The sequence below is a fragment of the Oryzias latipes genome, chromosome 6 (genome assembly GCF_053564925.1).
Source record: "Oryzias latipes strain Hd-rR chromosome 6, Olatipes_Hd-rR_3.1".
In the NCBI taxonomy this organism is placed as follows: Eukaryota; Metazoa; Chordata; class Actinopteri; order Beloniformes; family Adrianichthyidae; genus Oryzias; species Oryzias latipes.
In genome coordinates this window covers 6,167,200-6,180,542 of record NC_136242.1, presented here as the reverse complement: position 1 = coordinate 6,180,542, position 13,343 = coordinate 6,167,200, and the positions used below count along the sequence as shown (strand labels likewise).

General features: G+C 41.9%; 1 protein-coding gene across 8 annotated transcripts in view; it reads left to right on the top strand.

The window, feature by feature from the left end:
* Window positions 1-13,343, top strand: part of ppp6r3 (protein phosphatase 6, regulatory subunit 3) — a 43,026-nt gene that overhangs the window by 26,569 nt on the left and 3,114 nt on the right. For 4 of the 8 annotated variants that reach the window (XM_004086205.5, XM_078948328.1, XM_011472827.4 and 1 more), the window contains exons 11-22: window positions 440-589; window positions 738-802; window positions 886-1,001; window positions 2,304-2,389; window positions 4,159-4,245; window positions 5,560-5,606; window positions 7,600-7,654; window positions 8,526-8,656; window positions 10,005-10,120; window positions 10,300-10,489; window positions 10,574-10,671; window positions 11,518-11,713. In XM_004086205.5, the coding sequence (XP_004086253.1) occupies window positions 440-589; window positions 738-802; window positions 886-1,001; window positions 2,304-2,389; window positions 4,159-4,245; window positions 5,560-5,606; window positions 7,600-7,654; window positions 8,526-8,656; window positions 10,005-10,120; window positions 10,300-10,489; window positions 10,574-10,671; window positions 11,518-11,713 (1,337 nt within the window). Of the gene's footprint in view, window positions 1-439; window positions 590-737; window positions 803-885; window positions 1,002-2,303; window positions 2,390-4,158; window positions 4,246-5,508; window positions 5,607-7,599; window positions 7,655-8,525; window positions 8,657-10,004; window positions 10,121-10,299; window positions 10,490-10,573; window positions 10,672-11,517; window positions 11,714-13,343 lie in introns of all 8 variants that reach the window. The other 4 variants (XM_011472825.4, XM_078948326.1, XM_011472824.4 and 1 more) reach the window with 1 other exon arrangement.

Genomic DNA, 13,343 nt, shown 5'->3' with positions numbered 1-13,343 from the left:
CCTTTGAACCAGGGAGAACTCCACAAGAAGCTCAAAAGGACATAAATGTAAAATGTAATAGTTAAAGCTAACAGAACAACAATAAATAAATGTGTGCTCTACATGAGGCTAATCCTGCTGTGCTAAATAAAAGCAAATTGTGTGTTTGTTTACCTTTTTTCTCAACTACCGTGGCTGCAACTGAAAATAACCAAATGTGACAACGATGTAGGAGTGTGCAGAGCTCAACAGCAGGAAAAAATGGCTCACTACATGAAGCCCAAGACGTAAAAAATGTCTGCTGGGTTAAAAACCTTACTCAAATGTTAGTTGGAGGACCAGACATTTCCTCTGTGCTATTTTCTCTTAAAAAGCTCCTGTTATTTCTCCACTAGAACTTTGTCAAAACTATCACCAAACTGCTTGGCTAACTCTTTTTTTTTTTTTAAATCCTCAACAGGATATGTACTTCAAATACATCTGGAACAACTTCCTCCACATTCAGGTGGAAATCTGCACAGCCATGATTCTGGCTATGCCCCCAGCCCCCACAGACATGCAGCCAGGCACAGAGCAGGAACAAGCAAAGGACAGCATGCTGATCAGACATGTAAGGCTGCTGAGGAAACAGAAAAAATCCAATTATGTCTTTAATGATAGCTTATGAGGGTAGCAGAACTCAAATTAATACACTTGTTGCTCTGTAAAGAAAAAGCTTTTGTATCCAGATTACTGAATTACTTTTGTTTCTCCTTCAGCTCTTTGAGAAAAGTCAGTTTATCCAGAGAATCGTGGACGCCTGGAGCTCCAACGAAAAAGAACAGTAAGGAGTTCTGCTCAACAGTCCAGTTACTGCAGGTGTTGCTGCTTCTATAGCCCATCATGCTGTTACTTTGTGTATCACAGGGCAGAAGGTGGGCGGCGACGAGGCTACATGGGTCACCTGACCAGGATAGCCAACTCTATAGTTCATAACAGTGATAAAGGGCCAAACGGGCTGCAGATACAGCAGCTCCTCTCTGGTGAGGCTCTTTTATGTCCTCCAAATGAAGTTTATTCAGCGTTCCAGGTCAGAATTACTGACACGATCAGATTATCATTCAAATGTTTTAATATTGCTTTTTTATTGATGTGGTTGTTTTTTTTAATGTTTTCAGTTCTAATAATAGTCCAAAATCAACTATAGTGGTAGTTTTAATCTGTAGTTTCTCAACAATCATTTCTTGGAGTAAATGCGAAATGGCAAATGTAATACTGATAAATGCAGCAAAAGCTGATGCTGTATAAACAAAAGCTGCATCAACATGAGATTTAGAGATTCAACAGCTGTGACATGAGATTAAATAAAGGATTCAGCCTTTCAGTTAAGGCCTGTTCACACCGGGACGAATTTCGCCGGCGATTTTCGCCGACGTTTAACGCCTCGTGACTAAACAAAGGGCACCAACGAGAGTGTGCACACCGACGCGAAAAAACGCCAGGCGTTAAAGCGTCAAAAAAAAAAAACCGCCTCGGGTTCGTTTTTTTTTTCGACGCGTCGCGTCGAAATCTACTCGACCAATGAGAACGGCGCTTTTGCTCACTAGTCTGGAGCTTCTGAAGTTACAGTAAAACACAACTTGGGGGCGCTCAAACACAAAACTGCCATTCTGAGCACACATACCAGCGAAGAAGATAGACGCCAAGTAGCGTCTACACAGCCGCGAAGCAATAATGACGGACATTCTAAAATATCCCCGAACCAAGCACCAGTTGGAGCTACTGGTGTTTGAAATATTCATGTTTTCTTTGTATGATTCTGACAAGCGCGTAAATACTTGCTCTCTTCTTCTGAGTGAAAAGCGACTTTAAGAAGCGTAAAGCTGCGCAGCGCCACCTTGTGTACAGGAGTATTTCTGTTTTACATTAAGCGCCATCTAATGTCAGGGAAGGAAATTGCATGTTCACTCCACTCATCGTCAGCGAAAATCACCTGGGTGTGAACACAAAAGACGTGGCGAAAAACGCTGGCGAATAACGCCTGGCGAATATTCGTCCCGGTGTGTACGGGCCTTTACTTGTAAAAGACTTTTCTGTTCACATAAACCAAAGTATCATCTGCATACATTAGAATTAAAAGTACAGCACGTAGTGATGAAAAATCATTTGATATGAAAACCCAGCAGTAAAAAAATAAGTTGAGCCCTGTGGGTTCCCCTGTGTTTAGTATTTTGTTTGTGAATATGTGTGAAAACAGGGAAATAGTTCCTCTGAGAGTGCTCTGCTTCTGGGTTCTGCTTCCCTGTGTTTGAGTCTGACCTGACCGACCTGATTGTGTTGGACAGAGCTGCCTTCAGAGGACCGGGAAAGATGGGAGGCCTTTGTTTCTGGGCAGCTGGCTGACACAAACAAGAGAAACGCAGTTGACTTGGTGAGTGATCGTGTTGTAATCACAGGATTGCTGGTAAGCTGTTTTTCGGGTTGTTTTGTCTTTTTTCCTCTTCTCTTTGCATAAACGTTTGTGACTCACCCCTTTTGCGCTTAGCGCTTCATAAGTCGTTTACATAATGTTGTACGTCAGAAGTAAAATGCCTCAGTGAAACTCACAGAGCTTTGCTGTATCAAGCAGCTTTATAGACCTCCTACAGACTATTATATAAAACAGTGATGGCTGCCAAGTTAGTGACTATTTCTGGTGCTGCGATTGCAACTGTTTCATATTGTTTTATTATGAAAGGTGAAAATAGTTCACCTTTGTGCATGTTTGTTTCTCACCTTTGTGCATGGTGTAATGTATGGCTCTTTAAAAAAATAAAGATGTGAGAAAGTATGAAATGACAGGCGGCCCCCCCCCAAAGAGTAGGGAGGAAAAACTGGCAATGATTTACTCATTTACAATCCTGAATGTTTTAGGCAACATAAGGACAGTGAAGCCAAGGGCTTTGTTTTCATCATGGACAGAAAATGTTTGGGTTTTTCTCTGAAAGATGAATACAAGACCAAGGTTTTTTTTTCTGGTGGTTACATCTAGATCTGGCAAACAACTTTGAAATCATTTTTCCATGTGAGCAACAGTATTTGAACATCAAGAATTAACATGTAATAGAAAATAGGTAAATATTTATTTGAAAATTCCCTGCTGTCAGTAATTGCATCAAGTCTGTGAGTCATTGACATCCCAAAGGTTGTTTTTGTTTGTAATACTCCTTCAGTTCAGCCTCTTTGGGGGTTGTCCCCCTTTAGTCTCCTTTTCAGCAGGAAGAAGTCTTCCTTTGTTGGGTTTCAATGTGGACATTGACTTGCTCATCTAAAACTTTGCACTTCTTGCTTTTTACAAACTTTGTAATTAGTTTGGCATTGGGCTTTGGGCTTTGTGGCAGAGAAATATCTAGTTAATTTTGCTGCTGCCATCAATGGGCCCATTCCAAAGAGTTTCAAACCACAGCACTACCATCACTGTGTTTCTCAGGTGAGCTTGTGTCTTTGGGCTCATGAGCAGATTCTTCTTCCGTCTTACTTTTGTCTTTTATCTTTTAAAAACTTATCTGTGTCTCACAACTCTTGAAGCTAATCTCTGTCATTTTTAGCAACAGTCAGCCTAATGAGGGATTTTTCTCCTCTGGTGTAGCCTCTCTACCTGAGCTGATTATTGTACCTTCACTCCATCTTTGGAGACCGTTGCTGTTGTCTCTTACAATGTTGTTTTCTTCTTATCTCTAGCTAGTTTTCTTATGTGATCTTCAGGACTTTCTAAATGGATAGCCTGGCTTTGACCATGTGTGTTTAATTACTCTGGTGGATTTTCCTCCTTCTCTCAGCATTTTTACTCACGGTCTGGTTTTCATGTTGGTTACACTTCTTTACTATTGCATTTAGAAAAACTCAAACCTGGAACTAACCATAGACATTTCACTGCTGATTGTTATGATGGGACAATCAACACACAGTTTCTGTCAGATGCTCTTTGCTCACATAAGGATGAATGAACTGTGATAACTCTTTCACATTCACATGTAAAAACTCAGTGGTAGAAGCTGGCATGCCAGTTTCTTGTCTGATTTTCTTTTTTGATGTGACACCAGGTTTCAATCAATAGCTAAATTAAAGGAATTGGCCTCCGCACCCCTGGGGCCTTTAACTGGGGGGGTGTAGCTGTCTGCTCCTGTAACTGAACGTTCTTTTGGTGTACGCCTCACTCAGGTCAACACTCATCACATCCACTCTTCCAGTGATGACGAGGTGGACTTTAAAGACAGTGGGTTTCATCAGGACTCCTCCCTTCAACAGGTAAGTTCAATGCACACACTTTTCTTGCATTGGCTTCATTTAGAAACGATGCACATGTTATTCAAATATTGGGAAATCCAATTAGCTCTTTTTACATTTGAATTTAAAGCTGCGTGGCCCTTGTGGCTAAAGAGGCCACTTCTGTAGTTATAACACAATATAAAAGTACTCTAAGCTTAGTTTCCATAAGTTGTTTTTATTATCGAACAGTAAAACGTTTTCCCACACATCACAATCATTTTGAGCTTATTTGCAGGATGTAATGATTAATAATGTGAAGTGCACATTTCCAACCCAGGACCCAACAGTTTGTCTTTATTAGCTAAACATATGAACATAACACATTAAGAATGTCTCTAACTGTAAATGATCTCTACCAAGGTTTGAATACATTCACTCAACTACCATTTCTTCTGATCAAAACCAAGTTGGTGCATGTATGTCCCATAATGCCTCCTGTTTTTTCCAAGAAAGTTGGGACTGAGTGACATCTGCTGAAATCAGAATGACAGTCAGATAGTTGTCCTTCACAAAATTGACCCTATGTGGCAAAAATGTGAAAAACAAACCAAACGTGCCACATAAATTTCTGCCCACCCAAGCTCAGTCTAGCACTCAAAGAGGATTTTTGTTGCAAATGTTTTAAACTCTGTACTTATTTGAAACTGTTGAGTGTTACCATGTCGAGGTTTAGAGTTGGTTCAGGTTAGGAACTTGGCAGAAAACATTATTTGTCTGTGTAATGACAAGACCGCCATCCGCTGGTTTTAGTCTCAACAACATGAGTTTGTGTAGCTGATCCCAGAGCCTGACACCAACCTGACAGCAGAACATCAGAAGCTGCTCAGCTGATGCTTTAAAGCTAGTTCACTCTGACCACGGAACTACTGAAAAGAAAGGCTTTTTATCCTCTGAATAAACCAGATTTACGTGTTTCACAGAAAAAGTATCAGTAACTTTAAAAAAAGAAACGGCTGCTTTTTCTCTCTCAAATCCAAGTTTTAAAAAAAGAATTTCTGTAGGGAAATCTACTCTTATTCCATTCAAATCCAGTTAGATCACATTTATATTTTAAATGGGTTATTTGGAGTTTTTTTAAACAGTTTTTTTTAGAAGATTTCAACTGAATGCAGAGTTTTTTACTGTTTCCTTTCACTCACTATCCCAACCTTTTTTGGAAATGGGGCTGTATTCCTGCAATAATGAGCAGCTTTTGTGTAGAGCCAAGACTATATCATTGTCGTTGGTCCTGGGTCTCGCCAGGCCTTTTCTGATTATCAGATGCAACAAATGACGTCCAATTTTATTGAGCAGTTCGGCTTCAATGATGAAGAGTTTGCGGATCAGGACGATGTTGTGGAGTGAGTACTCTTCTTGCACAACTACACACCCGTCCACATGTTAATGGTTTTCACACAAACGAGATGACAGTGGAGACATTGCAAAGCTGGAGGCTGACAGTTTATTTTTTCAAAACATTCATTGCTGTTATTGTTTAAGTATTCAAAAATATTGGGGGAAAAAACGTTTGATTTTGAAACTACTTTGATGTTTAAAAAGAGAAGTGAACATTTGTCTTCTCTTGCATGAAATGAAAGCAGCCAGGAAGTCCCAATGGCCAGACCATCACCCCCGTGACCCCGAAAGGGACAAAAAGGGGTTTAGAGGATGGATGGAGATCATTTGTCTTTGTAATAAACCCGCAGCCAGCTTTGCATCGTCTTACTGTCTCTTTTACTCTGGGGGGACACACTCTATGAATGTAGACCTTCAGGGTAACTGGGGCTCCATCAGTGTTTTACAAGAAGGTTATTCACTTTCAAACAGGGAACATGTAAAATCACTGAAGCACTCTGTAAATAAGGCAGAAGAAACGGCTCATTCTGATTTGATTATTGTTTTTAAAGGGTTTCTCTGGTGGTAAATCTGAATCTGTTTTTTTCTTTGTGCAGAAACTGCTAAAACAGAACTCGAGTAAAGAATATTTCACTCACATAAACTACTCTGTCTTCCACGTTTGTACATGTTGCTGTAATCAAATAAACAAGATGGTGTTTGACAACAAGAGTAAAGCATGCTGTCTCAGACAGAGTAATCCTCCTGCTGCTGTGTACGTCACACGCTCCAAGTATTGGAAGGAAAAATACAACAACAATGGCACTAAAATACTAGGTAGACTTTTCCTAAACAGACAACTTTTGGAGGATTTATCTCTACAAATAATGAAACATTTGAACAACCTTATAGTGTTTTGTGTTGTAGAAATGTTGACTGCTCCTTCCCCTTCCATCAATTGTTTCCTAAAGTTGCCTTGATGTCGCTGTAAGACAAATTTAACGTAGGAGCTGTGTTGGAAATGATCTGTTAGAGGACCAAAGGCAGACGTCTGCTGTATGAATGAGAGGAACCGCAGAGACCGCTGATCAACACACTCGGTTATCTATCATCAGCAGGCAGTCCTGCATAAAGCACATATGTGTGTGTGTTGATCCCAACAATGTTGCAATGTAATAATAGCTTTGATTCATAAACACCTTAGCTGTCAGGGGGATCAACAAGGGTCCTGATGTTTTCCAAACACCCCTGGCTTTCCCCTTCTGATTAGCTGGACACACCTGATCAGGTAATCAGCAGTGAGGGGGGGTAGGGATGTCTGGCAAACGTGTGGGGTCAGTAACCCTATCAGTGAAAACTTTGTCAGTTGACTACAACCCAAAACCTCCGTCACATATAGAAGTGCAGATCTCTGTGGAGGAAATGATGTTCAGGTATATATTCTGAACAAAGAGGAACTGATGGATGGCAGTGAGGATGCACTGTGAACTGAAACTACTTGCAGTGTGTTGGTGCTGAAATAGTGGTAGACTGGTCGTCCTAAGCAGCACTGTTGTACAGTCGCATATAAAGTGTCCGTTGACTTCCCACTTCTGACTGATCCATGAGTAAAAATGAAATAAGACAGCAATTGTCTTTGGTTTTCAACCTCAAACCAAATTTAGTCTTTTACTGCTGCAACAAGAATAAATTGTCAACAGAACGACAGTGATCAGATTTCAAGCCCAGAACAAGACAGAGTAGGATTTATTTCTCAGGCTTCAGTGAGGCCCAGCTGTTGGCGAGATTCTTGGCTTTTCCCTCTCTGGTGTCTCATGTGATCTGTTGGCACAACAGTGATGCAAATCTTCAGTGTTTGTTAGAGTCTGCAGTAAATGTTTGACTTTTTGTCTTTGTAATTGTGTGGTCTGCACGCTGTGGCTGAGCCTGCGGTGGAAGTACACACTCACCATGTGAGCTCATGTTTGTAAATGTTTAACCAGCCTAACTAAACTAACTCTGTTCTCTTTAATGTTTCAGTATTCCTTTTGATAGAATATCAGACATCAATTTTTCACTCAACACAAATGAAAGTGTAAGTACTTTGATTTAGATGTTTTTTTTGTATGTGTCTGTGTTTGTGCATTCAGTAATGAACGTAAACTTGCTGTGTAAAAATGCTATGTCAAGCCACGTGTGCCAGGCGTGTTCACTCAACAAATAACTGCTCATCTCATTTAGAAAACCAGCAGCAAGAGGGAAAAGTTAGCTGGAAAACAATTGGGGCAGAATTTCTTTAGGATTGGGCTTGAAGCTTGATTCAGACGGTAGTTATTTCATTTGGAAGCCACAATGTTAAAAGAAAAGAATGCAAGACAGTTCCTAGTGTCTGTACTTGCCTACTGACCTCTTGGTTGTTTTGTCATCAGACCTGGGTTATGTTCAAACGTACCTGACGTGCCGACAGACTCGTTCCGTCTTTGTCAGAGTCGTCCTCAGGTGGTCGTGTGTGACGTACACAACCACCTGATGACAAAGAAGCCAGCTAAGAGAAATTCTTGTTAGATGCAGGTCAGTGCACTGATCCTGAGACCCAGCCTGAGTTTAAACCAGCTGATGTTGACTAAACCCAATAACTGTCAAGCCTTAGTTCTACTGAAGTGGAGCAGGCGTGACAGGGGGTGGATTGGAAACAGTATTTCTTTTAATGGAAATGGTTGAAGCACAAGTCTTCCATTTAGTTTTGTGACCTTTTGTAATTATGCGCAAGTTCAAATTATGCTGAATGGTTCAACCGTCTGAGATGCTCAGTGGAACCACATAAGGGGCGTTTAATCCACTTCAGTGTGCCGTCACTCTTCATGCAAGGTGTCTGCCAGTGATGCAGCCTCGTGTTTTTCCAGATGAGTTTGTGCTAGCATGCTCCAGTAGTGTCTTTCTAAAGAATGGTTTGGTGTGTTTTTCAGGCAAATATAGCTCTGTTCGAGGCCCGCTGCAAGGAGAAAATCCAGCAGTTTGAAGACGCTGGTTCAGATGAGGAGGACATCTGGGATGAAAAAGACGTCACCTTTGCTCCCGAGGCTCAGAGACGCCAGAGGTCAGTGATGTGGGGCTAAAGGTGAACAGCACTGATGATGCGTTTTAGGCATTTGGCATTTGGACGCAGGGATCCTTTAGTTTTCTCCTCTGTGTGGCTGTCTTAAACAAATAAGTCAGGGTGAGCTGCTCAGTAGTAGCTGGAGTCAGTCAATCATGCACAGTTGATGTGCATGGCACACGCGAGTTGTGAATCTGAGTTGCATTGCTCGGGTTTGCATCCATGCCTCATTCATATGAGTCCTCAGAGAGTCTAAACTAGAACTCAATTGATTGGTGAGTCCATCAAACATTCACATTTAAAGAGAAAACAAAGTTATTGCTTTGTCTGATGGGTATGGAGCCCAGAATGATGTGAATTCAGGCTACGGTTTTACATTCATGATTTTTAAATCTGTCTGTGGAATGCTTTGTACCTGGCAAGTCTTGGGTTTGATCTATAGGATGTTTGTTGTCTGCACGCATCATGCATCTGATTCAGAAACGTCCTGGCAGATCACCGTGGTATTCGCTTTGTTGAGTCCCGTCATAAAATTAGACTCTCTACTGACATAAATGAAAGGCATTTTTCAGATTATTCACCAGACTCTTAGATTTCTTCACAAAACAGACTAAAATCCTCATTGTGAGGACGTCTTGCACACCTGTTATGCTGACATTTTTTTAATAATGGCTCTTGAGTCTGCACCCATGTCCACTTAAAATGCCCTGTGTGACACCCACCCCCCACCCCAAAGCACAGTTAATATTGCAGTGAGCATGACCGATCCTATCTCTCTGCCCCACAGGGTGTTTTGTTGGACCCAAAGCTTATGCAGAGCTGGTTGCAGGTGTGCAGGATCAGTGAAAATGTTCTGAGCAGAAAGAAACTGTTTACCCTAGTAGAGAGGTCACTGTGAGGTCATCAACCGCTATCATTATGGTTGCATGTGGCACATCTGGACATGAAAAAGAACAAATAAAATAACAATCTGCACATTTGATCTGCATGATTTCCAAAATAGAGTTATGTCTATTTTTACATAATAACTAAGCAATTCATCTTTGTCATGTGATTTATTGATACTTCAGGATTCTTAATTCTGTCTGATAGAAGTTAGGAAGCAGATAATGATAAATTACGGTAGAACGGGGCGGGGATTATATAAGTCTGCTTCCCTCCACTTCCTTTCAATTCAATTATTTGTATTTCTTTACAAGCTAGTGATGCAAGTAGTGCAGGCTGATGTGTGCAGGTGTTTTCTGAGCTGCCGTGGTGGGCGTGGCCCGGCTCTTGTTTCTTAGTGTAGCTACAGAACCGGCGCTCTGCCGGCTTCATATCTGAGGACTTTCCTACGACTCTGTTACAGGAGCTCTGGCAGCACAGACAGCGAGGAGAGCACGGATTCTGAGGAAGAGGACGGGAAAAGGGATCCGTTTGAAACCTCCAATCCCAGCGCCGATGACAGAATGGAAGTCGACACAGGTCGGTGTCACTGAAGCGCTCATTGGCACAATCCCTGATGGAGAGGGGGATCATTTGAATGTTTTTGTTTTTTATTTGGTGGACAAGTTTCATAGGTGTTCGCATTTTGCTCAGGGCAGAAACGTGTTTGACCTTCAGCGTTACTCATCTCCTTTTTTCTTGTCTTATCTCATTCAAAGGGCCAGTGTGGACAGCTAACTTTGATGACATCCCCATGGACACGGGAACATCCACAGCTCCAGCCCCGAGCCCCAGCAGCACTGCCGTGTCCCCCTCCTCCTCTAAAGCCCCTCCTGAAGCAGCGTGGAACTCTGTGGGACCCAACCCTGAAAGCAGCTGGGCAGATTTCTCCAGCTTCACCCCTGTTAGGTAACTACGCCCACCAGCAGTCTGTACTTCACTTCTCTGCTGAAGTTTCTGTATCCCGTTGAAATGCAAACACCCCTGTTTCAGTCCCAAAGACCCTCTGAGGTGCAACTCTCCGGTTGCTATGGAAACCAGCATAGAGACAGTAGACCCTCTTGGGGTGAACGCAGCAATGCATCCTGAGGGTAAGATCCAGCATTTTCATGTTCACCCACATGATGCCCAACAACGACCTTCTGTTTCGACTGAGCACGCCCAGTGTGTTAATGCACACGACGCTTTGTTTATGTCACCCAATCCACTCCCCGCTCTATAACGCCATTGCTGTTGCTCATAGAATTTAAGAAGTAAAAGTAAAAAAGTCCCCGTCTGTGAAATTCAGCGTTTCCTGGTCAGTCACGCTGCTGCATCACTCAGCAGCAGAGAGCGGCGGCCAAGTGATTGACATCTGGTTTGAAATGTTGGAGTCTGTAGATTTCATCGGCGTTTCTAAAATGCCACATAATCCCAAGTCTGTGTTCTCCGGACAAAAGGACTCCTGAAGCATTTGGATTATTATTTTATTAATTATTCATTCCAAACTGAGACTCTTTAAATGAACCTCATTTCTACTGTGGGTCTTGAGTGTTGTGTTAAGCAGCACTTGTGATTCTGTGGGGATCATCACCTCATCATCGTCTCAGCTCTGGGACAACACCTTGTTGTTTGTGTTGACGTATCCATAATTGGAGGGGCTTGATGTTTGTCTGTAAATAGGAATGTATGTTTCTTCACTTTCATTCAATGTATAGTATAAATTGAGTACATTGATTTATTTCACTTAATGTTGATATTTGTGTAGTTTATTTTCTGAGCAAGGCTCAATCAGTCTGATTTTTAAATCATTTTAAATTTAAGATTCTGACGAGTAAAATCCCCCAAAGTCCCTGCAGTGTTTAGGAAACAAGTGTCCTTCAGTCAAATGAACTGCTGGTTATCTAGTCGAGGTTCTCGCTGATCAGATGTCATGTCTCCTCTCTGTAACCCTCCAGAGTGTGATTGCTGGTTGGGCGCCTCTGTGGCCCCTCCCTCCTCTCCCAAAGCTGAGGGCTGCGCTCTTTCCAACGCAGAGGAGGAAACGTCCAGCTGTGAGCAGCGCAGCATCACTGAGACGCTCATCAACGGCTCCATGAAAGAAACTGTCAGTCTCACTGTGGACGCCAAGACGGAGACGGCCGTCTTCAAGAGGTTCGCCTCACTCACAAACACACACACACTGTCTCACACACACACACAGGCCTCGTGTATGTGCTGACTGTCAGTAGTCTGGGTCTGGGCAGCGTTCTTCACACCTGATCATGTCTGTCACTGGCTCCTGACTGATGCTAAAACACAGTTACAGCAGCTGTTGACATTGGAGCAAGTGTACGCTAACACAGACTGGACCCAAACACAAGAATATTCATTCATAGGACATTAACAAAAACTGTATTTTCTAAATGGAAGAACAGAATTGAGTCCACTGAGCCGATGTACACCTGTGACCCGTCAGACCCCGCCCCCTTCCTGAGAGAACTGCAGCTTCAATATAATGATATTTAATAACAATAATCAAAAACAGTTAACTGTCTTCAGGCTTTGCTTTGTTAGGATTTAATATCAAATGTGATCAGCTGGAGGCAGAATTTGGAAGTTAATGTTAATCTGGTTTTCTCAGCAAGTTTACAGTTGGAGGACAATTAAGACGTGTTCAAACTTTATTTCCTTGTAGAGCACCTTTCATTCCGCTTGAAAACCCAAGGCAATTTACAGAAACACAAATAAAATAGTCATAACAGATGGAAATTTAGGTCAAACGTACAAAAAAAAAGTTCAAAAAGTAAAATGCCTAAAGGAGTTCTGTGTAAAATAGTGTTACAATTTGGCTTGTAAAAGATATTTGGCCAGCGACTCAAAAACAGCATTTGGGCCCCTGTGTGGAGATTTTTCAGTTATTTGAACTCTGACCAAAACCAGTAACGTGAACGGCAAACGGTGCAGAAGGCATTTCAGCTAAAACTGAAAATGGCAGCAAGCTTTAATCAGCTGGAGCAGAGCCAGCGAGCACGTTCAACGTCAGACTGAAATAAAGCAGGATTCTCCAGCTAAAACAGACCTGCGCAGCAGCAGCAGCAGCTAAACTACCAGAAGATTTTAGTTCCTAGATTATTCACAGGACAAAAATGTTTGTCAATTTTACGCTTGTTCTGTAAAACTTGAAAAGATAATGTTCTTAAATGGAGCTGATCGTTTAGTGTTCTGTTTTATCTATGTTCTCTTTTCTAACTTTGTTTTCATCGTTTTCCTTCAGTGCATCTGTTCTGTTTAAAGGATGACAGGAAATAAATATTTCAATCTGAACTACCTGCTGATCATTACACATTTCTTTTATGAGCAGAGTGTTCACATTTGACAAATATAGTTATTTAGTTCATATCGTTTCTGCCTGAAATGACAAAAAACTAGATTGTGGTGTAAAATATTCTACACGGCCCAGCCCGGTCACTGCTGTCCTACTAACAACTTTCTACTGATCCACTGCTGCTCTGCCTCCTGCTGATGCCTTCACTGTCGTCACGGCCAAATGCGTACTGCATTAGAGAGACATATTAGCAGAAATATTTACCTCAGCTGATGATGATGTGAATTCTTCCTTGGTAATGGCCGGATGTTTGCAGGCATCCCTCAACAGAAACATGTGTCACGTTGAAAAGGCACCTGTGTGGACGTAGGCATGAAAAACGCTGTTTCACAACCAAAGCTGTGTCAGCGAGGCCCCTGACAGTGAACACATCAGGGCTGTATGATGGAGGAGCACTGAAGATGAAGGAGAAAGGGG